The sequence below is a fragment of the Zootoca vivipara genome, chromosome 4, assembly GCF_965207765.1.
Source record: "Zootoca vivipara chromosome 4, rZooViv2.hap1.1, whole genome shotgun sequence".
Lineage (NCBI taxonomy): Eukaryota > Metazoa > Chordata > Lepidosauria > Squamata > Lacertidae > Zootoca > Zootoca vivipara.
Genome location: NC_142587.1, coordinates 30,986,261 through 31,011,261, shown reverse-complemented (window position 1 = coordinate 31,011,261; position 25,001 = coordinate 30,986,261). Strand labels below are relative to the sequence as shown.

General features: G+C 45.4%; 1 protein-coding gene across 3 annotated transcripts in view; it reads left to right on the top strand.

Annotated features, from left to right (window-relative positions):
* The window catches only part of ATP10A (ATPase phospholipid transporting 10A (putative)), a 126,606-nt gene that overhangs the window by 35,603 nt on the left and 66,002 nt on the right, over nt 1-25,001 (top strand). For all 3 annotated transcript variants that reach the window (XM_088667681.1, XM_088667679.1, XM_088667680.1), the window contains exon 3: nt 19,322-19,526. In XM_088667681.1, coding sequence (XP_088523807.1) covers nt 19,322-19,526 — 205 coding nt within the window. The remainder of the gene's footprint in view (nt 1-19,321; nt 19,527-25,001) is intronic.

Below are 25,001 nucleotides of genomic sequence, written 5' to 3'. Positions count from 1 at the left end.
TCTGTGACCTTTGCCTCCCTTTGGAAAAAGGCATGGCTCGCTTCCCACTTGGTAGGAACATGACGTGGTGGAGCAAGTCCCGCAAATACCAGAGGGAACATATGTGTCAGCTCACGATGTAAAAGCACTAAAGGTCAGACTGTTCCTACACGTGTGCATATTGTGCTAATAAAAAAGGGCTCTGCCGAGCTTGCCAATCAGCTTGCTTTCGCACAGCTCACCTGCAACAACTCCCTGACTGTGTGTCCATCACTACAAAGCCCTATGGTTTTGCAGCATGTTATCAGAGCCATTTAGTGTATATGGTCCAGTCATTGGTTATTTGATGGTGGTTTGGGAGGAAGTTGTGCAAATGCAAGAGGAGTCATTTCACTGGATCAAATGTGGGTGGGTGGGTGGATCTCTTCCCCCTCTCTCCTTTGTCTCTCTTGTGACACTCTACTCCCCACCCCCAGCTACTCTGTTCTCATCCCCCCAACCTTCCAGATAATTCCCTTTTCTTTCCTACTCTCTCTGTGGACCTTGAAAAAGCTCATAAAGTTAAAAAGAAGAAGTGGGAAAGAAAGATTCACTCTTCCCACTTCCTCTTTCACCTTTTGGTGCTTATCAAGGCTGATGTTTTCAGCTCAGATATAATTCAGGTGCTGATGTAAGCCAGTGAATTATGATCACAGATGAATGATACTGTATAATAGAAAGAAAAGCACATAAACCTGGAAGTTCTTGGGACATACAGCTTCACAAGCATTCTTGATTCTCCTCCTTCCCTTTTGCTCTCTGCATCTTAAAGGATGGTTTTCTGCAACGGGGAAGCTGCCTGTACTAGTGGAGGCTCCCATGCATTCGGTCGATAATAATTTTTATTAGTTTTCAATTACAATAATCCAATAATAGCCTCATTGTAACAATGCCAAATTATAATACAATTACTAATACCAATCATTCAGATGCCAAATTATACAATTTAGGTGGCCCCCTGCGTGCTAGAATTTATGGTTTGATTATTTACTTCATTTCTGCATTCCAAAATCTTATTAATTTCAATTACACGCCAGTCAAAATAACAATCCCTTATAGAACAACTGCAATTTTAACGACCTCCATTTGTATTGACACATAAAATGATTTATAAAGCTACAGGTGAAGGATTCAAACTATATCCTTGTTCTTCCTGTGGGTAGCAATTATTCTGTCCGTGATGTTTCTTCCTATCCTTGTCAAATATTATGTCTGATTTTCCCCAGTTGTTGCTGTTCTCGATCATCGCTTGGGCAGAGCTAATATCCCATTGTTGTTTCAGAGGTTCTCCATTGCTCCATCACATGCTTCATTGTTTTGCAACTTTAGCTTGCTGCTGCTGCTGCTGCTGCAGGCTCCCATGTGTTCTGGAACCCTGATTATCCAGGGCCCTAAAACATATGCGAACCTCCATTGAGTACAGAAGGCTTCTCTGTGGCAGACAAGTACCTTGAACACGTGGTGAAGCCACTGCACTTGGGCACACACTGTCCCTCCTTACACAATTATCCCAGGGTTGTGGTTTAGCTCTTCAAGACTAAGCCTGCTTGCTCAGGTGTCTGTGCTACTGTGGTTTAGCTTACTGTCATGGACTGGTTGGATGTGGAGGAACAATGAGAGGAACCAGCTGGGGGAACCCCCAGGGGAAGAAGGCTCAGAGCTCGGGGAGTGGTGGTGGGATGACAATGAATGGTCAGAGAGAAGGGAGAAGACTGGGAGTAAGAGGTGTTGGAAGCTGGGGAAGTGACAGGGTTTAGTGAGCAGGGGGAGTCTGTGGCAGACAGATGTCCAGAATCAGAGACAGAAGCTGAAGCAGGAGAGTGGGAGGCGGGAGGCCAAGAGGCAGAGATGAGTCAGGCTGGTAAAGAATTACACATGTCTCTCACTCCTGCTGTGATAAGATCCTCTCCCCTTTTGTCTCTCGAAATTAAATGAGGCATGAAAAGGGGGTAAGAGAGGTTGGCTTTAGTCAGGCAGTCTCTAACTGCTTGGGGAAAGTCATGGAGATGAGGGAAGTGTTCTTGTTAACAGAGAGTTGACTCCCAACTTGAACGGTGTGATTTACTGCCCTGACACTTAGCTTGATGAGCAAAATAGGCCAGTGTAGACAATACGTACTGACCAAGATGGGCACAGTTTCCTATGTTCCTAGTGAATGATTTCCATCCATTGTGTAGGCATGAAGTTTGAAAGCACAACATAGAAAGTAAAGAGCTTTTGGAGTGCTGTTGCAATGCATGTTAATGTACAGCGTGTGATCATTATCTAGCTGAGCAAGATAAGCACTCTGTGAATGTTTATCTGACCACCGAGGAAGAGATGCCACATTGATAGTACTTTCTTGCCTTTGTGGTTTGTGGTGGTTGGGTTAATGAGTTTTTAAAATGCTGGCCCTGTTGCTATTGCCTCCGCTAATAGTTGCCTTGCCTTGCTACCGGCAGACGAAGTGTTTAGACCTGTAGTCAAACTCTTCCATGTATATACTTGTGCAACCAGTCTCTCCTCAGTCAGGCTACTAACAAGGACTTAACTACGGCCAGACTAAGGTGGTTAACATAATGTGTTTATCGGTCTTTATATGGATCTGGGTTGGAGATTCCAACGAAACATTAGGAATAGCTTTCTGATGGTAAGAGTTGTTCAGCAGTGGAAAGGACTCCCTCGGAAGGTGATGAATTCTCCATCATTGGAGGTTTGTAAACAGAGTTTGGATGGCCGTCTGTCAGGGTTTCTTTAGCTGTGAGTCCTGTATTGCAGGGAGTTGGACTAGATGCCCCTTGGGGGTCCCTTCCAACTCTACAGCTCTATGATTTTGTGCACTGGTGTTGTTATATAAATAAACATTGATAATAACGATAATATACCAAATTCATATCATAGCCTGCAAAGCATTTCCTTAAGGCAGATAATTGCCTTTGATAATGCAACACGTCTGATAGATGATAATTACAAACCTTAATAAAAAGTCATGGGCATAGTATTACATATTTAGTGACCAGGCACTTGGCTTTTAAAGCATGGTTTTTTAAAAATGGGTTTTGAAAGACACAACCCTCTTTTTGTGCATCTGACCAATAGTGGTTCGCTTTGTTGTTTTAAAAACTTGCTTCAATTGACCTGTGTATGAAGTGTCCCTGATGAGAACCAACACAGTAACTGCTCAACTATTTGGGGTCAGGGTTGTGGGGTTTGTTTGTTTGTTGGGGGAAGAATCGGTGCCTGAGAGCAAAATTAGTGCTCACATAGCCAACCTGACATTGCAAAATCCGTTTTCACCTACAAGTATGGACTGTCGTGTGTGAGATAAGTTTCAAAGTTTCTGTCTGAAAGCCCCACCCCTCGCCCAACTCCCCTACTTTGAAGAATATCAGATTTTAAAACAGGCTAGAACTGTGTAAGAGAAACAGAGTTAAGCAATGACCCAGGGATTATAGGATTTATAATCCAGCTATATCTGAAGGATGCTGCAGTGGCCAACCTTTATTTCCATACTTGTCAGAGTCTTGTTGTTGTTGTTTAGTCGTGTCCGACTCTTCGTGACCCCATGGACCAGACCACACCAGGCACCCCTGTCTTGCACTGCCTCCCGCACCTTGGTCAAACTCATGTTCGTAGCTTTGAGAACATTGTCCAACCATCTCGTCCTCTGTTGTCCCCTTCTCCTTGTGCCCTCAATCTTTCCCAACATCAGGGTCTTCTCTTCTCATGAGTACCAAAGTATTGGAGCCTCAGCTTCACGATCTGTCCTTCCAGTGAGCACTCAGGGCTGATTTCCTTCAGAATGGATAGGTTTGATTTTTATTTACGAACTTGGTGTTTTATGGGTAAACAAAGGAGGTGCCAGTTCTCGTACATTGATAAAAGGGCCGTGGGTGCCAGAACAAAATGGCTTCTGTGACTAGTTCTTGTTGTTTGTCTCCCAGTGCCCCCTGATTGGGGAGGACTGAAGGGTATGAAAAATAACAACTAAATAAATATTAATATTGCATCACCCATTGTGCATCTGGGAGTGCATAGTTGCTGAAGTAATGTGTAGTTCTACCTTATAACAAGTCTTTGTCTTCTCCTTCCACTCCACTCCCACCCACCCACCCCAAAAAACAGTGTGAAAAAACAACTTTAGACTTTCAGCTGCTCTTGATAGCAGTGTGTAGCTTTAGGCTATTTATGTTGCCTTCACATTAGTATTCTTGTGGTATTGGGACAAGCAGTGATCTATAAAGTTAAGGACAGGCACCATAACCCTCTGACAGCAGTTAAATCTGGAAGAGAGAAATTACAACACACTTTTATATGTCACGGTTACTGTATATTTAAAGCTTGGAACAAAACATTGCAGATTCACCAGTCTGGAATAAAGTTTTCGGCCCCTTCTTTCTTTCTTTCTTTCTTTCTTTCTTTCTTTCTTTCTTTCTTTCTTTCTTTCTTTCTTTCTTAGCATTTTTGGGTGGATGGAAAAGCACTTTTAAAAAGTATTTCTTCTCTTGGTTTATGTAATCCTAGATCACAGCTTCTGGAAATAGCAGTGAGTGACTTAAATGCATTTAAATACTCACAGCCCATAGTAGGGCTGGGCGACATCTGGTTTTCAACGTTGTGATATATCCTTACCTTCCAAGTCCCGGACTGCAGAATCCGGGACTGGCAGCCGTGTGACACCGGAAGTTGCCGCCGCCGGCTTCAAAAGTCGCATCTACGCATGTCCGGAAGTGCATCGACGCAACTTCCGGTGTCGCTCTGCCCATCTATGGGCACCAAAATGGCCACTGTCGACACAGGAAGTAGCGTCAATGCACTTCTGGACATGCGTAGATGCGACTTTTGAAGCCGGCGGTGGCCATTTTTGGTGCCCATAGAAGGGCAAATCAGAAAAATGGCCGCCGGCAGGAGAAAATAACGGAGAAAAACGGGAGACAAAGTGATACGGAGGACCACCAGGAAAAGGTAAGTAAAAATGGGGGGTTTCCCGGGGAAAACGGGGTACTTGGCAGCTATGGATATATCACCAGCTAAACATCACAATACAGTCATAGCTTAGTTCTCAAACGTTTTGGCTTCCAAACGCCGCAAACCCAGAAGTGACTGTTTCGGTTTGGGAACTATTTTTGGAAGTCAAACGTTCGACGGGGCTGTTTTTTTCTTTGACATCTGATGGGAGGGCGTCCCACAGGGCGGGCGCCACCACCGAGAAGGCCCTCTGCCTGGTTCCCTGCAACTTGGCTTCTCACAACGAGGGAACTGCCAGAAGGCCCTCGGTACTGGACCTCAGTGTCCGGGCAGAACGATGGAGGTGGAGACGCTCCTTCAGGCATTGGCTGACTTCATGGTTTTTCCACATGGTGATTTTTGCTGGCGCATGCTCTTGTAATATGCTGCCCAGGAAGACTCAATAAAGCTTGAGGATGCCTCAGATTATCTGAATTTCCCAAAGGTTATTCTTTTGCTAGAGAGCATCTACAACAGCTAATACCTGTAACTGACTAGGTGACATTTCCCAAAACTCCAAAAGCAGTTGTTTACTGTCTGGCACTGAGCCTGGAAGCAGGGAGAAAATCAGTAGTTGTGTTTCAGTAAAAGCCTCTATTACTTTTTGATTTTTTTCATGTTCAAGGATAACGCCCAGATGATCTTCATATGTTAAGCAATATTAAATGTTGAAAGTTGCTCTGGGTGAAAAGTGTTTTCTTTTCAGATAACATGCTTTATCCCCTTCCGATTCTCTTTCCACCGTTCAGGAGTTTTATTTTTCAAGGGCTGTACAATGAGTCCCGTAGCTGACAAAAGAAAAAAAAAGTGTTAAGAAAATAATTCCAGGCATCTAGCATTTTGTAAAAGCAAACAATTGTGTTATTTCATCCAAGACAAGGTAGTTTTGTGAATTGTACCTCCCGCCCCCCACACTCCAAGCAAAAAGACAGCAAATTCTTTTCTTTATAATTCTAAAAAAAAAACCACAACTGAGTCACTCAGGTTTCTTGGTGTGAATTCTCAGATCAAATTGAAGTCAGCTGGCTTTACAAAAGGGAAATTAGCACTTTCAGAGACTCAGAAAGCCATTTAATAGCGCGTTTAAGCCTTATTATTCCTACACACACCTTGTTCGCTTGATAGGTTAAATTGTAAATTAACACCAAATTGCTTATCTTCTTTCCCTGTGGTTAGTACCCAGGTATTTCTGAACAATGAAAAAAGGATTTCTTTAAAAACACTCTCATTTTAATATTGATACAAGAAATGGATGCAGTAACTTTAGTCTTATATAGTCATCCTGCTTTTTAATAAACTTTTTTTCCCCTGGCAAGTCTTTTATCTGATTAGAAAACCGATCCAGCCTTCTCCGATGAATCATGCATTCAGAGCACGTTGCAGTTTGTGTTGGAATAGAGAAATACACTTGACATGATGTAAATTTCTGAAACTATAACTTCCTCTACACATTCCTCCTGAAATGCCACAGCCCTGTTTTTTCCCCCAGCTCTTCCCACAGGCCTGGAGTCGAGAACTATTTTAGTATATGGCAGCCAGGAAATGTAATGAGCATGTCACGGCCACTTCTAAGAGCCCTATCAGGCATTATTTGGGATGAATTTGTTGGTTTACAGGAGTCCACTGGGGGAAGCACTGTAAGAGTTCGGGAATATCGGCTACACCGACCTTTGCTATTTAAAGATGTGTTTCAGAGCACTGGAGATCAAAGAGAAGTCCCATGGACGGTTTTCACAATGAGGGGAAGTCAACATTGGGGCACCCATAGAACTCTATTGGGACTAGTGTTTATTTTATTTATTAATAGCTGGTCTCGAGTTAGAAGGCGACAATGGGGAATGATCTTTGTTTTGTTCTTTAAAGGTAATGAAGCACCTGAAAGTCTTTGTATTGGCGCAAGTTTGGATAGATTGGATAGTGGCCCCTGTGTGCCACATTGGTTTTTTTTTTTAAAAAATGGATTTTCTGGTTGTGGACATGGTTAGAAATCTGAGGTGAGGTAGCCATGCAGCGGAAGTTGTCCCCAGTTCTAGTCACCACACACAGAGTCTACTGTTGAAGAGGATAAGGCTTCAGTAATACAGTTCCAGATATTGACATATACAGTACAGCTAGCTTGTAGGCTTTGCAGTTATAGATACAGACAAGTAGAAAGTGTTTTTGTTGCTCCAGCAATTTAAGATGTAGCAGAGTCTGATTCACTTCTCAAGACTGACACGGCACAAGAGCTTGAACCTATTGAGCTGATATCCCTTAATCATATACAGTGGTACCTCTACTTACGAATAACTCTACTTACGAATGTTTCTACTTACGAATGGAGCTCCGTCCGCCATCTTGGATGTGGTTAAGATAGAATTTATTCTACTTACGAATTTTTAGATAGGGTTGCTTCGACTTACGAATTTTTTCTCCCAATGCATTCCTATGGGATTCAAATTTTTTCGACTTACAAATGTGCGTTCGGAACACATTAAATTCATAAGTAGAGGTACCACTGTATACAGTATAGTCAACAGTGGGCCATTACCATAGCAACTGGCTTAGCTTGCCTAGCACCCATTGTCTTATTTCATCCATGGGGTGATTTTAAGCTCATGAAGGAACTTTCTCCATGACCAGTTCCTCCATCACTCATGACCCTCAGATTTTAATCCAGGTTGGTAAAGAATGGACAGGTCCTGTTGTGGAGTTGTTAAGAGTATGGACCTTGGAGGCCAGGGAGGGTTCAAACCCCCCACTCAGCCGTGAAGGTCACTGTGTGATTTTGGGCCACTCACTTCCTCTCAGCCTGACCTACCTCGCATGGCTGTTATGAGGGTGAAGGGAGGGAGAACCATGTGTGCTGCCTTGAGCTCCTCTGAAGAAAGGTGGGGTATGTATTTGTTATGTACTGAGCTGAATCCTAGAACAATAGGATTCAGAATCAGCAGTCTGATTGGTCCGCAGGAGCTACCCAATCCAACTCCAGGTGGAAGCGAATCCGCAACCTGATTGGCCTGCAGGAGCAGCCAATCAGGCGGCTGGCAGAAGTGAATCTGCAACCTGATTGGCCTGTAGGAGCAGCCAATCAGGCTGCAGGCAGAAGTCAATCCACAACCTGATTGGCCCACAGGTGTAGCCCTGAAGTAGCCAATCACGCAAGGCCCATTGTGTAAATAATGTATATAAGCAGATGGTTTTGGGAAAAGAGCCATTCTTCTCCTCTTCTCCTTGATGACCATGAGCTGAATAAAGAGCATGAAATTCACTCTCGACACCGAGTATATTTCAGTATTAAATACTCTTCCCTCCCTGTCCCTAACCAGATCCCAAACTCTCTCAAACTCAGTGCTGTGCCCACTCCCAATCACCCCATTTATCTTGTTGCTGCTCTTGCTTTGATGGCAGAGGCAAGGGGAGAGGAAGCAACAGAAGGAAGTCTCACATCTAATTTGTGCCTAGTGAAATGAAGTTTTCCAAAGGGCTTTGCAAACACTGCAGTAGCTCGTGGAGAAATTGCATTTCCTGGCACCAGCAGGGAAAGAGAGCTCTCTCCCTCTCTCCCGCTAGCCGCCATTTGCCATCAAGGTGAGAGGGGTTTGGGGGACTGCTGAGTTTGCGGGAAGGAAGGAGTTTAATGGGCTCAGTCTAAATTCATTTTGGCTTGGAAATAAGCCAATCCGTTTCCTGGTTTGGGTGGAGAAATAGCTTGGCTTATTTCTGAGCTAACCGGATTAAAGCAAGGGGGAGATTTCTCATAGCCAGCATCAAACAGGATAAAGGAATAACATTAATAGAGGGAGATACCCCCTCCACAATGGGACCCAGGTGGCGCTGTGGTTAAACCACTGAGCCTAGGGCTTGCTGATCAGAAGGTCGTTGGTTCAAATCCCTGTGACGGGGTGAGCTCCCGTTGCTTGGTCCCAGCTCCTGCCAACCTAGCAGTTCGAAAGCACATCAAAATGCAAGTAGATAAATAGGAACCGCTACAGCGGGAAGGTAAGCGGCGTTTCCATGTGCTGCTCTGGTTTGCCAGAAGCGGCTTTGTCATGCTTGCCACGTGACCTGGAAGCTATACGCCGGCTCCCTCGGCCAATAATGCGAGATGAGCGCGCAACCCCAGAGTCGGTCACGACTGGACCTAATGGTCAGGGGTCCCTTTACCTTTTTACCTTTACCCCCTCCACACACCTTTACCAGTGTAAATAATTACCTTTACTTTAAGTAGTCCCATCTCATGAAATAATAGAGTGAACGTTTTATTCTGGAATAGCGATGGGGTTACAGTATCGTGTCTGTGTGTCCGTTTGAAATTTTTGGATTTTTTTTAAAAAAGTATAATCCTGGAAGTGTGGCTTAATGTGCAAGTGAAAATATAAATTGTGTTCTTTTTCTTTGAATTATCATCATCATCATTACTATTTGCTCCCAAGCTAATTTCAACTTAATTGTGGGGAATTGTAGGATACAGTTCATCTAACGCCCCAGTGCTGATTTTTTAATAAGAGTAAGCCACATTTATTTGCGTGGAACTTACTTCCTAATAAATGTGCCTAGGATTTCAGTCTTAACTATTTTCTCTTACGCCTTTCTTGTGAGCTGCCCTGAGACCTCTGGGTATAGGATGGTATATAAATTCAATAAGTAACAACATTTATTTGAGTTGAGTTTAAGATATGGACTGTTTCAAGCAAAGCTTTTGTTGATTTTTATTTATTGCACTGTTACATTCTTCAGAGGTTGTTTTTCTGGCTGCAGTTTTAATTTCTGAAGGCCACCAGTGCTGGTATTTACCTCCTTTGGGTGAAAGAACAAAGCATTTTGCCTCTTTTGAAAGGAAGGCCAGTGTTGCTTCAAAAGATATCAAACAGGCAGTGGTTGGGTGGAGTTCAGGAACCTACTTGCACTTTGATTTTGAAGGTTGTCAGAGTCTTCTACGTGTCACTGAGGACCTGCTGAATAATGTGCAGGCATAATTTGCAGACCGTTTCATCCTTGGCCAAAAAAATGCCCTCCCGTTCAGTGTTTTTAGTGTAGGGCAGGGGTGTCAAACTCAAATTCATCGGGGGCCGCATCAGCAGTTTGGTCACCCTCAAAGGGCCGGTTGTATCTGTAGGACTATGTGTCCACTCTTTATTATCATAAATTATTGTCACTGCATTCAATTATTACTGTTTTTGTAATAATGTAAGTAATAACTAGCTCTGAAAGCAGAAACATAGTCAGAATAATGGCAAGTAGATATTCAAATGTACAATTATTGTACAATTTATTGAAAAATGATTTTTGGTAACTGCACTGGGTGGTGGAGGCTCGCTAGGGTTACATGCAGGACCTTTGCAGAGCTACTAGTACCTGGAGATGCTGGGGTCCTTCTGCATGCAGGACAGATGTTCTGCCAGTGAGCCACCACCCTTCACCAAAGGGACTGGCTGAGGTTGACTCACTGGAGCTGCTCTCCTGGTTCCAGGATTTAAGGGCCCGAAGTATAAAGCAGCATCCTATGTTTCTGAGGAGAGGGAGAGGGAGGGGAGGGGAGGGAGGGAGGAAGAAAAGAGGGAGTGGGAGGGAGAGAGGAAGGAAGGAAAGAGGGGAGAGAAAGAAGAGTAGGAAATAAGGAAGGGAATAAAGAAGGAAAGAAAAAGAAAGAGGGAGAGAAGACGGAAAGGGAGAAAGAAGGAAGGAAGTAGAGGGAAAGAAAGAATAAGAATGAGGGAGAGGAAGAAAGATGGGAAGGACGGAAGGAAGAAAGGAAGGAAGGAAGGAAGAAAAAGAAAAGAGGGAGCAGGAGGGAGAGAGGAAGGAAAGAGGTGAGAGAAAGAAGAGTAGGAAAGAAGGAATAAAGAAGGAAAGAAAAAGAAAGAGGGAGAGAAGACAGAGATAAGGAAGGAAGGAGAGGGAAAGAAAGAAAGGGAAGGGGGGGTCGCCGCCTTGATTCAGCGCCAGAAAAGAGTGCGAAGGGACCCAGAGTTGCACGTCCGTGAGGCTGAGCCGCTGCTGAGCTCACGTTCATGAGGCTGAGCCGCGGCAGGAGGAGGAGGAGGTGAGGCAAGAGGAGGCGGAGGTGGCGGCTTGCCGGGTCGGTGCCCGGCAGCGCCGTGCGGAGAGTCCCGAGCCTCTGGGACGCAGCAGTGCTCTGTAGCACTTTGAATCCTCCTCCTCCTCCACACGGCGCTGCTGGGTGCTTTGTCTGTGCTGCAGCAGCAGCAGCAGCCGCCGTTTCCAGGCGCCGAGCCGTGGCAGGAGGAGGAGGATTCAAAGTGCTACAGAGCACTGCTGCGTCCCAGAGGCTCGGGACTCTCCGTGCGGCGCTGCCAGGCACTGACCCGGCAAGCTGTCTCCTCCTCCTCCTGCTGTGGTTCGGGGCGCTCCACGCAGCGCTGCTCCGGCTGCCTTTCTACCCCCTCCGGCCCCAGCTGTTTGTCGGCACTTTGTCGGCACGGTGCTTCAGCAGCAAGGTCCCGCTGCTGGGTCCCGCTGGCTGGGGCGCTCGGCGGGCCACATGATGAGGTCTGGCGGGCCGGATTTGGCCCCCGGGCCTTGTGTTTGACACCCGTGGTGTAGGGTGTTGTGAAAAGGGTATTAAAATGTGCTAATTGTGCTTTTTTTAAAAAAAAGAAATGGCACCCAAATAGCAGATTGGACAAGTTCTTCTTTCTTGCCCTTAAAATGTGATGTCTCACTCTTCTTATTTAAAAATAAAATAAAAATCTTTAAACGCCTGGCACACTCGTTGCTTCTGAATTGCCTCCTTTTCTTTGCTCTCTGAATTTTATTTATTTTAGAGAGTTACACTCTGCAGTTCAAGAACTTCTTAGGGTGAAATGACTTTGAGGAAGCCCAACCATATATTTATGCAGTAGAGGCCACAGCTCTAGCAACGAACATGAACCAATGCACAATATATGGACCTTTGTGCCACATCCTTGGAGTTCCTGTCTATCTACTGATTTGCAGAGACAGAGTTGATGTAAACTGGGCCTCCACACGATCCGTGTATGTCCAGGTTGTACCTGCCTCTTGAGCCACATTGGTTCTCAGTGGTGTTACAATTGTATTACAATTAAAGTCCCCCCCCCATGCAGAATTGATTGTGTGGCGGTCTGTTTCACAACGACTTCCCTTCACACAAATTACCCAGTGTGCAAGGGATGTGCGCATGCGCCCATGCGCTCTACATGTGATTACCATCAGGTGTGGGATAGTATATCTTCACAAGCCACTTACTTCAAAAGCTGCAGATACCATGTTTCATTCATACAAAACATGAAACGAGCCCTGCTGGGCCAGTTTATCTAGCCCAGTGTTTTGCTTGCTACAGTGCCCAGCCAGATGTCTCTGGGAAGCTCCAAAAGAGAGATGATCAGGTTTACGATCAAAGCCCAAGGAGCACTTTTGCTGGTTATCTTCAGCCCTGCTCTGGATCCGGTTGCGCAGTCTTCTTCTCTCCTTATTTGGCAAAGTGTGCTCCACATTTCCTCTTACGGCTGTCCTTTTAATGCCACTGCTACTGTAATATTTTTTTTAATGGCCCATGACTTGCAAACATACTAATTTAACCTGAGAATAGTGGAAAATATTATTGTTTTGCTGTTTTGTTTTACTTATTTGCTTGTTTTTATCCTGTATTATATTCTGTGAAGGGACCCAGGTGGCTCTGTGGGTTAAACCACTGAGCCTAGGGCTTGCTGATCAGAAGGTCAGCGGTTCGAATCCCTGTGGCGGGGTGAGCTCCCGTTGCTCGGTCCCAGCTCCTGCCAGCCTAGCAGTTCGAAAGCACGTCAAAAATGCAAGTAGATAAATAGGAACCGCTACAGTGGAAAGGTAAGCGGCGTTTCCGTGTGCTGCTCTGGTTCGCCAGAAGCGGCTTTGTCATGCTGGCCACATGACCTGGAAGCTATACGCCGGCTCCCTCTGCCAATAATGCGAGATGAGCGCGCAACCCCAGAGTCGGTCACGACTGGACCTAATGGTCAGGGGTCCCTTTACTTTTACCTATATTCGATGAACCACCCTGAAATCCTATGATGAAGGGCAGTATATAAATCTAATGAATAAAATATTTTATATGGTGCACACAGCTCTTTGCTAAGTGGTGATGTCAGCCTCTGTTTCTGAAATCCCCCAAGTACGCTGTGCCTCTCTCCTCCCATTGGCTGTTGCATCCAATAATGAGAACCAATAGCTGGGATGCAAGGCCAGGTGTGTCCTGAATCTGGGAGGAAACAGAGAGCTACAGTATAAGACCGTAAGAGGAACCCTGCTGCATCCTACCAAAGGCCCAGCTAGCTCAGCAGCCTGCTTCCCACAGTGGTCAACAAGATGCCAAAGGGAACTTTGCACACAGCATGAGCACACCAGCCCTCTCCCACTCCTGTTCCCCAGCAGCTGAAGTTCAGAGCACTGTTCAAAAGTAGCCAGGTGCCAGACGCATTTAGCACGTAGCTGTCAATCACTTGCGACCAAGTAAAGATGCTTGGGTGCCAAGATGGCGCCTGACATCTCCACCATCTGGAGGTGCATGTCTGGGGATCCTCGGGCCTTGGCTGTTTTCACGCCCTAATACCCCACCCTGCAGTATTCTATATTTTATCTGCGCTATCAGAATGATTTTCGGCAACCAAAATGCTTTTTCTGTGCAGCCTAAGCCAGGAGCAGGAGCAATCGCCATTAAGGAAAAGAAGTAGGCGTAGCCCAATATTTATGTGGACTGTCCCTGGATCAAGTGACTTTTTTTCTTTAAGTTGTCAGAGTTCTTAACCCAGCTCAAGGCTAGCCAGATGTTTAACTGAGAATCAATCACAGCCAGTCCATCAGTTTGAAAAATAAGACTTTAGAGCCGTCTTGCCCCCAAAGGGCAACTTTGGTAACTGTAACCTTGGTTTAAGGAACCATTTGGTGCCTCGCTCATATATCCGAGTTTCTAACACTGGTTCAGAGGCGTACCGGCACTGATCCTGGAGGTAGGATGCAGCCATCATGACGTGTAGCTGTTGGCAGGCTTCTTCTCCTCCATAAATGTCTCTAACCTGCTTTCAGAGCTGCCGTGAGTTGTTGGACATCGCCAAGGTTTATCTGTGTGCCGTGTCAGCGATGGAGAACCAGGAGACAACCAGAAGTTGCCGGACTCCAACTCCCATCATCTCTGATGGTTGGACATCTCAGGTGGGCTGATGGGAATCGTGGTCTGACAGCCCCTGGAGGGCCCAGAGGTTCCCTACCCCAGCACCATTATGTGAAGAAGCACTTCCTGTTGTCCTGTCTGCCTATTCTGCTCTTCAGCTTTGTTGGGTGACCCTCAGTTCTAGTATCAGAAGAAGAAAAGGAGAAAAACTTCTCTACCCACTTCCTCCAAACCATGCATACTTGTATCCCTCTATCATGTTTCTAGCTAAACTTGAAAAGCCCCATTCCTTATATGGGGGGAAAGCTCCTTTCCTCTTCCCCATATTGCCTTGTAGTCAGCCTGGCTAAGCTATGCCAGATCAACATTTTACTTAAATACCCCTGCTTTCTCTTTGTTTCTGATGCCCCCTTCCACTTTTATAGCTCTCCTTTCAGTTTCTACCAATGGGCATTCAAGGCTGCACTTTCCTGCACATCCTCTTCTTCAGTGAAGGATGCCACAGGGCCGTAACTCCCAAAGTTAAAGGTATAGTCAGCGAATTCCTATGGTAAGCGCAATGCTGGTGGTCAACAAAAGAGGTTCAAAGACTCTCTCTCAAGGCAAATCTTAAAAAAATGATGTATAAACACTGACAACTGGGAAACACCGGCCTGCAAGCGCTCCAGTTGGAGAATAGCTTTTACCAAAGGTGTCATGGGCTTTGAAGACACTCAAACTCAGGATGAAAGGGAGAAACGCGCTAAGAGGAAGGCACGCTTGGCAAACCCTCACCATGATCAACTCCCACCCGGAAATTTATGGAAGTGGAAGGACATGTAGATCCAGAATTGGCCTCCACAATCACTTACGGACTCAATTTTAAAACAGTGCTTATGGAAGCTCTTACTCAGCTACGAGTGATCGCCAATGAAGAAGAAGAAGGTGCAGCAAAGTTGCCAGGTTGGCCAATAAGTGGAGCTCTCAAACTCCTATACAGGCAAATGTAGTCTTAGTTCCCAAGGGTAAATTGTGCTCCTTGTTTTAACCCAGGTGTGACCTGGGTAGACAAAGTTGGGAGGAAGGAAGTGGCATATGGTGGTGCTTTTTATTTTTTTAAAAAAAGCACAGAATGTGCAAAAGCCGCACGGAGGCAGTGAATGGATTGCAGAGCAGATGTGGCGAGATCATAAAAGACCTAAGAATATCATTTTCCCATACTAGATCTGTGTCTGCATTTTTAGCAGAATGCCCACAGTGACTCTGGCTTTGTGATTTATGCTGCAGCACATTTTAACGGTATATTTTTGGCTACCTCGACTACATTTCACGTCCACAGAGTTATTCACATTTTGTCCTTATAAGGAATAATGATTCATAACCAGAGGAATTGGGAGCTGTTTTGTACTGGAACTTTTTAATATCTTCTTAGGAAAATCCTACTCTAAGGTATTTCCTACGGATGTTACCACATCACTTTGCACTTTGCTTGTTATTTGGTTGGAAATGCATGTTGTTGTTTTTATTGCCATATCACTCTGAATTTCCCTGATCCTTATCTGTCCTGGACCATGCCGCAGGGCAGGAGTTGTGCCTCCACAACAGGACTCTATCATAACTCAGATGGGGAACAGTAATTTGATACTAGGGAGATTCACCTCTGTTGACTGAGTGGTGGCTGTTCTCAACAATGGTGGAGAGATTTCGGGGGGGGGGGACCTGGGACTCACTGTGGTGAGCTAGTGTAGTGTAGTGGTTAAGAGCGGTAGACTCATAATCTGGGGAACCGGGTTCGCATCTCCGCTCCTCCACATGCAGCTGCTGGGTGACCTCGGGCTAGTCACAGTTCTTTGAAGTCTCTCAGCCCCACTCACCTCACAGAGTGTTTGTTGTGGGGGAGGAAGGGAAAGGAGAATGTTAGCCGCTTTGAGACTCCTTCGGGTAGTGATAAAGCGGGATATCAAATCCAAACTATTCTTCCTCTTCCTCTGCTATTGTTTGCTTTGGGCTGCTCTCTCTCTCTCTCTCTCTCTTAGGTCTTGGAGGAGCAAAAGTTAAGTGAGGTCTTTCAGCCTTTCTTAGCTTCTTTTGTTCAATATTTGAAGCTACAATAGGGCTAGCTTCTACAACAGGGCTAGAAAATTGTGACTCCCATCATCCCTGACCAGGGCTGATGGGAACTGGAAGCCAACAACCTCTGGTACTAGGGCTGGGCCATGTATTGTCCGAAACCAGTTTGAAGTCCCTATTGTGATGTCGGTTTCATAATTTTTGACCTGGCAATATAGCACAAATCATGGTGTGTGGGTGTGCTAGGCAGAAATCACAATGTGGGAAAAGCCATGAAGCCAACCAATGCTTTTATTGATTTCTACAGTCCCTGTTAACTCTGCCAATTCCTCATGCAGGGGGCAATGAATCAAAAGAGTAGGCACTGGCAAAAATTGCAATGCAGCGAAAACCGCGAAACCAATCAATGCCTCAACGTAGCTCCATCTAGACATTGTGATATATTGGTATATCGCAATGTTTAGCTGATAGTATATCACAGTGTTGAAAACCGGAAGGTTCACAGGTTCCCCATGTGTCTTGCATCAATGCCTTCCTTTCTATATGTGTGTTTTTTGGGCTTAAAAGAAAACAATTCAAAATTCTGCTTCCACGTAAATCAGTTCTGTGCCAGCAAATGCTCAGTTATGTTACTTGTAGAAGTTATTATGCAAATAGTGTTGGAGCAGGGACTTTTGCTAAGTATCTCTGTGGAGCACTGAAACCCCTCCCCGCGACCATCTGGAATCCTCCGGTTGCTGGAATTAGCTCGGCATTGTTTAGATTCTTTCAAGTCTGTCTCTGCAGCCATACGGGCTAGAATCGTGCTATTTGAAAATGAATGCTGAGCTTCTCGGGAACCTGAATGCTGTGCCTAGTACTTACATTCCATGCCTTTTCTACACCTCTACAGAACCACAGGATATGCTCAGAACTGGAATGTGTGTTTGGCAGCTGCTTCCTATTTAGAAACATGCCAAAGCGCTAGGCTGAAATACGTTCCTTGGTCCCTCGCATCTCCTCCATTAATCTTTCTCTCCTGTGTGCTTTCGCTGAAATATATGCATATAAATCAGTTCAGGAAACATGCCTCTTCCTCTTCATGCTGTGCCTGTCATGGTGCTTTGCCTTAGAATTTTTTTGTACTGGGACATAAAGTCTCAACTCCACACCTCAACTTAACTGCGTACTTTATCAGTGGGCTTCCAAGACTCTTGTGTCAGCTGTGTTGTAATGCTGTATATTTCTTGGGAAATTTGCTTTTCTGAGCTCTCTGTAGTTGAATTGTCCCAGTACAAATGAGCTTGCAGATGTTTCAGAAGCGAGAGCTGGTACAAACCTACTGGCATGTGCTTCCTGCCAACGCTTCCTCCTTTGCCTTCAGCCCATGTTTGGTACACCTGTCTCAGAGTCTGCAGAAGGAGTTGGATTTTAGTTCTGGAGCTTTTGGGGTGAATGCATTCGAAACATAGTATAGCACACCCTCAAGGGGCATGGGGTGTGTGCGACTGGCTAATGGGTGGACATGGACTTGCCCAAGTGACAGGCTGGACCAACACCAGGGCGTTTGTGTTGTTATTTGTTAATGTTGAAAGAGAGGTTAAAGCCTTAAAATTTATTACGTGGCGATACCCAGATCCCTCCAGGAGTAAAAAAAAGACACAGGACACGTTGAATAAGGTTAATGGGCATTAAAAGGCCACAACTTTATTGACTACATGTGTAGAGAGGTATTGGCTTAGGCATTGGATCTAGCCAACTATATCCGACTCCAGCCCGTTGTGCTGGCAGTCTGTGAAGGGTTAACCACCGTTGGGTGAGAGCTGCGATGCAGATCAGCTGGGAACTCACCCTGGGGCCACCGATAGGGGGCGTGCCTTAGGCCCTCACCTTCCACGGCTTCGGACATGGCCATGCCCCCGGACTCCTTAAGGGGGTACCCTTCAGCATTTTGGGGGAGGTGATGGCAGTAACCTCCCCCCCCCGTAACCTTTCTGAGATAATCCAATGCCTAACCACCGGAACCAAAGTTGTGATGAGTTGCTACGAGGTAGGCGAAAACCACCTGGCCAGAGCCAATTTGCCAAGTGGGAAAATTCCTACCAGGCCCCTCAACGGTGACCAACCGAGGTCCGCAGCAATGTCAGAAGGAAAGCCCTGCCTAAAGGGAGGGTGGGCGGGAAAACCGAAGCGGCTGGGGGCAGGAACCAAGGGACTCAGCCCCGGCCGCACGCTCACTTAAGTCAGTGAGCCCCGCACAGCCAATGGCGGGGGGGGGGGTTGACAGCCATCCCCCCCAGCGCGTGAAGGGCTCGTGGGTGCCCGCAACCTCCCCTCCTGCTATGCCGGAAGGGACTTTATCCAAGTTGCTTCCTGAGCGGCAGCCATAAAGTAAGAAAATGTGGTGGTCAGGTAGAATTAGTAACCTGAAGCCAAAGAACGGCTAGGTTAGTTCGGAACAGGGTGTGTGCGCTTCAGTTTCCAATCCTTTCCTCTGCCTTTTGTCCCTCCTTGCCCTTTAGGATTCCGTGTCGCAAAGCTGAAGTATCAATGTCGGATGCCTCAGCTGGCAGAGTTCTTGCTTCTGTGCAACTCTCCCGAGGTCTAGATCTGGTGTCTGTATGCCTCTTGGCTTCCCATGTCTACATTTTTCAAATGTGTTCCTTACATAGTCTCTTTTCCCCCCACCTTTCATGCAGCTACCCTGCCTGGGAGCATTCTGTGCTTTAGGTTCTTTCTCTCTGGGATCTGTCCCATCATTCTAGCTCTTTAGCTACCTTTCCCCCATTTCTTACTTCCATAGTGCCTGTGTGATTATTATCTTTTTAAAAATAAATAAATTATTAATATAAATTCTCATTAAAAAAACACAAATAACAAAAGTTTTCAATACGTATCACTTGTTCCGTTACCTTCTGTAGCAGGCATAAGAGTTTTAACCCCAAACTGACAAGCGACCCTCCTCGCAGAAGTTGGACTTCGAACGTTTCCAGTGTGCTTCGTTCCTTGGGTATTGGCATGTCTGTGAACCAGTTGGTGTTAGAGGTTTCACTGCCACAAGCACAACGCAACACATATGGAAGTCTGCCCATGTAACAAGTTGTACTCTCTCAGGAGCTTTTGCCAGCTAGGCTATACTTGGGAAACGTTTCAATGCATTTCTCGTAAACATTTCTTTGCCAGGATTGAAAGGAAATACACCACCAGATACTGGAAAGAAGTGAAGGTCGGAGATTTCATCCAGCTGCGTTGTAATGAAATCATCCCTGCTGATATCTTGCTGCTTTCTTCGAGTGACCCCGACGGTCTGTGCCACATTGAAACCGCTAATCTGGATGGGGAGACCAACTTGAAGCAGAGACAAGTTGTAAGAGGATTTTTGGAACTCGTAAGTTTACATATATTTCATATTGCTCTTTAACTGGTTTTTGGTTGTGTGTTTTTAAAAACGTTATATTGCTGTTCTTTTTAAACTGTGCGCCGCTTGGAGATTTTTGACTTATTAAGTGGTGTAGAAACACTTTTTAATGAAAAGAATGTTTAATTTCATTCAGTGCCTTAAAATAAACGCTGCTTGCCGGTTGCTGGAAACCACAGGAGGGGAAAGTGTGTTCCTGTGCTTGAATCCTGCCTTCCTGTGAGAACAGGAAGTTGGAGTGGATAGGCCATTGGTCCCATCCAGCAGGCTATTCTTTCGTTCTTGCCTTCTCTGGGTCCAGTGTTACAGAGCAAGAACTACTTGTTCCAGCAAGGGTGATGCTCCAACTCCCACCAGCCCCAAACATAAGAGCTTTCTGGATCATGCTAATGACCCACCTGGTCCAGCCCCCTGTTCCCATAGTACAGGCATAGGCAAACTCCAGCCCTCCAGCTGTTTTTTGACTACAACTCCCATTATCCCCAGCTAACAGGACCAGTGGTCAGGGATGATGGGAATTGTAGTCCCAAACATCCGGAGGGCCAGAGTTTGCCTATGCCTGCCATAGTAGCTAGCCAGATGCCCGCCAGAAGCCGGAAAGCAAGACCTAAGTGCAACAGCACTCAGCCCACTAAAGAGCCACAGATTCCCCATCCTGGATTTAGACCATCCTGATATGCAGGGCGATACTATGCATGTCTGTTCAGAAGTAAGTCTCATTGAGTGGCATGGGGCTTCTAGCGTGCATAGGTTGTCTTCATGTGCTGCCAAGGCAGCATGCACAAAACACACACACCCATGGCATTAACATGGGCTTAAGGCATTGAGAAATCTCGACAGTCCCCATAAATAGAGAGAGTCTCATCCAAGCATTAAAAACGACCCACCTTGCTTTCATGGATTTATGCCCATTTCTTGTGACAAACCCTCCAGGGTTCCTGTTTGTTTTGGTTGGTACAATATTCACTTTGTATGGATTGTGGGGCGCTGAGGTCTCCTGGAAGCTGGATTATGAAATCCCACCATCGAGCTACGTGGAGGCATGCAGACCTTGCATATCTGTGACTGTGTCCAGCTCTCTTTTTTGCGGATCAGGACCACAGCTCAGAATTGCAGAAGCAAAGAATTGTAGAGATGGGCTTCCGGTTGACCACGCCATCTTGCTCAGACGGGGGTCCGCACAGCGGAGCGGACCTCGGCGCTTCAGAGGTGGAGGGAATCGTTCCAGCGAAACGAAACCTCCTTAAAAGCCCCAAATCGTGCTTTTTGGGGACAGATTTTGCCTGGCGGCGCCAAAAGCGGGCTCTCTCCTCCCCGGATCGGCTTTGTTTAAGCCCCCGAGAGCGAGGAGGTGAACCGCGGCGGACAGGCTGACATTGCTGCTCTGAGAGTGCGAAGCTGCGAGTCTGGGAAGTGGAGGTGGCCAATTCTTCAAAGAACATTCAGCAAATGAATAGACTGTGAGTAATTTGGATTCTTTGGAATGTAAATTAAGGCAACAATTTGGACCTGGGAGAGAGGGGAAAAGAGGAAGCCACCCCCCCCCCACGGTAACATAAGAGACAGTAAACAGAAACCCGAAGCCGTAAACAGAAGATTTTAACTTAAAAGGATTCCTCAAAGGCATCAAAGAGAATCTCCCCTAAATGCAGGGTAAAAGGGGAGAGAGACTGTTGTGATTGCCCTGCAGAATGAAGTTAAGACTAAGAAAGACCTTTCTTTTTCTCGGGAGCCGGCAGCCCAGAAAACCCAGTGAGCTGACCAGGATTTATAGTTAAATTTTATTTCTATCTTTATCTCTGGACTTTTTGGGAATTTTTTTTTGGTTTATATGCTTTTGAAATGTGAGTTCGAACTTTATTTTTAAGAATGCAGCCAGCTTGTTAAAATGGAGTCGAGAAAATAGACTGCGATCATATTCCACCCCATGTGACAAGTTTTGACCTTGACAGGACTGAACTATGTCAACAAAAAGGTACCCGCCTGAGTTTCAGCGGACTGTTTTGACCTTAATGTGGGAAACAAGAATAGAACTATGTCAAGAGGAGACACAACGGCTAGTGTTACAGCAACAATTCCAGATTGTGATGACAGAATATGATTTCCTAGAAGATGAAGCTTTTGAAACTAAAGAAGATGAATGTGAGAATGACAATGATGACGACTGTGATGATTTAACACAAAATGAAGCCCATCACGAAAAAAATGATGATTTTACTCTACAAAAAGTTGGATGGAGTGCCTCCCCTTCGAGGGGGGCACGACTGGATTTACTGGAACTCCAGAATGACCACAGGGAAGAAGGAAAAATTAAGCAGAGAAGAGAAGAAGCTCAGGGGTCTGATATGGAGGCCTGGATGGCAAAAGACTGCAAACAGGGGGTGGGGTGAAGGGAAAGTGAAGTGGTGATTGTAAGGATGGGTTAATAGGACTATAACTGGACTGCTGACTATGGAACTTGCTGGATTGGAGGGGTGGAGCAGGTACTCGGGGGGAGTAAGGTTAGTTTGGGAATAGTTATAGGTTTAAAAAGTGAATTGATTCTGGAAAAAGGTGAAAATATGGAGGCCTATAGAGGGGTAAAAATTAGGCACGGGAAGAAAAAATGGGAGTTTGATTTCTCAGTGATTGGACAATAGGCGAAAATGATAATAGTTTAAAAGTGGTATAAGATATAAAGGTGTATGTTATAAAATATGAACTATGAAACTGTTGAAGATGATAAATAAGGGAGGAAAACCGGGGAAGGGTGGGAGGGTGGGGAAGCCCACAAAATATGGTTTAACAATTATGAATTTAACAATTATGATGAATTTTTTTTTTGTCTTTTTTCCTTTTTGTCTTTTTTTTTCCTCTTCTCTTTTTTCTCTTTTTCTCTTTTTGTATTTTCTTTTTTTTTTTTTGGTATGACAATAGATGGTTGGATGGATGAACTCCTGCGTACTGCCCTGGTTCACTGGAGCTCCCTGGTGGCAGGGGGGGGCTTGGGGGGCAGGGGAGGGGGAGGAGGACAGAAACCCAATCATAAAATGGACCACTTCTGACTGATCACCTGCGTGGGATACTTCTGTGGCAGGGGAGGACCCATGGAGGGGGGTGGGAAGAAGGTGGAAAAGGTGTTTATGTATGTACCATCTTTTGTAATTTGTAAAAACCAATAAAAATTATGTTAAAAAAAAAAAAAAGAATTGTAGAGATGAAAGGGAGACCAAGGGTCATCTAGTCCAACCCCCTGCAATGCAGGAATCTCAGCTAAACCATCCATGACAGATGGCCACCCAACCTCTGCTTAAAAACCTCCAAGTAAGGAGATACCACAACCTCCCAAAGGAGTCCATTCCACTGTCAAATAGCTCTTACTGTCAGAAAGTTCTTCTTGATGTTTAGCTGGAATCTCCTTTCTTGTAACTTGAAGCCGTAAGTCCGAATCCTACCCTCCAGAGCAGCATTCGAAACTCCCATTGTTCTAGGCACATTTCAACAGCACAAGCAGTCTCTGAGCTCTGGGCTCAGTACAGTGCCTAAGATTTCAGATTGAAACTGCAGAGTGGAAGGAAAGGAGGACGTTTTTCTGCCTCCCCACTTCCAGCTACTCTCTGAAGACTGGAGAAGAGACCTTAAGAGACTATTAGGAGGGCGGGCAGGAGAAGGACTAGACCATGTGAAAAAATGAACATAATGTTTTAGCTGCAGTTCGTTCATTTTCAGCTTTGAATTCTTGTTATTAAGAAAATTCTGTTGTTGCGCCCATAACCCAGGATAAAGGTGTCATTTAGCTCCTAGCTTCCGCATCTCAGTTTCCAACAGTGCTCCACAGCAGGAGAAAACAAGCTTGTTCCCTCTTCCACGTGACAGCCCGTTGAAGATGGCAGTCATATATCCTCTCAGTCTCCTCTTTTCCAGGCTGAACATACCCAGCTCCTTCAACATGGGGAGCCATTAACTTCCTCTTCCCTCAGACCCCCAGCCACCTACCTCTCCCTTCCGGTGTGCTTCCTGCACCACAAACATATGCATACAACAAATGTTCCTGATATCAGTGTCTCTTGCTGTCACCTGATCAGGGGCCTTGTGAGAATGCCCCTTCCATCAAATGTGAGTGATTTTTACTTTGTTTTAACAAGAGGTCAGAAGGCTTCCACGGGAGCACATTAGATCAGCAGCTGAATATCAGGAAAAGGCCATTACGTGGCCACAACTTGCTTTGGCGAAGATCACAGACCCAGGAATGGTGTTTCACGAGGCAACAAAAGAATCTATTATGCTGCGTCCTATAGCAGTCATGTTTGGTCACATGGCCTATCACAAGTCAAGGAGAAGCGTAGTTTTTAGAAGAAACCCCCCATTTAAGATATCAAGAGTTTGTCACAGGGCTGCTGCATTAATTACACTCGAAGGGCAACAGCTCAACTATTAAACTGTTAGCCCTTGTCTCTAATGTTTTCAAGAGAGGGAACATGACCCTTCAGTCAGGTTAATACGCACTTCTGAGAGTCACTGGAGCTTACAGGTCTGAGTAGGGAATGCAATATATACTTACGTATTTGGCCAAGCAGTTATAAATATTAAACTTTCAGTTGCATCCGGAATTGCATAGATGCAACCGGATTGATTCGTAAGAACACAGCCAGCTAGAGGGAGCATTTCACTGCCCTCACCTTCCAGCCGCTTGCAAGGCAGCAGACAGCGATCTCACTGACCCCTGGAGTTTTGAACACTGTTCATGATATATTTCTGAAACTGTTATTGCAATGTGGACTTTAAACCGGTTTTGGACAAGGCATCGATACATTGCTCAACTCTCTTTCATATAATACGCTCCTGGGGTCCATACTGGCAGTAAGTAGTTGGGCTGCCTCAACCCTGTCGTTCTACTAAGTGCCAACGTCAACCTCATTGCTAGTTTTGTCTTTTTTCAGAATTGGCCTCCCTCTGGCTGAGGATTTTTCATACACCAAACCAATTTCACACATGCGCATACACACACAAGGATTTACTAAACCTGAAATCTGAGGAAGTATATTACTAATCAGCAGTGCCATTACTGGCAGCCTGAGATTATGGTCTATCTTCTAAATAGATATTTATTGTTCCGCAAGCTTACATAGTCAAAACGCAATGAATAAATGCATTTTTTAAGAGAGAGAGAGAGAGAGACCCAGCAGAGAGTGTGAAGCCTTCCTGCAAATTGCCAGTGTCATAACATGTATAGAAAAGCTGAGTGTTGGGTAGAATGAGCGGTATTCAACGAAGTTTTACTCAAAAGACACACTGACATTAATGAACATGTCTAGGTTAGGCATTTGGCTGATTAATATTCTGCAACCTTTTAAATGTGTCTGTGGGAGGCGGGTGTGTGTCATTGTTTTGCTGTTTGGTTTTAATTATTTACTTGTTTCTATACTGTGTTTTAAGGGACCCAGGTGGCGCTGTGGGTTAAGCCAC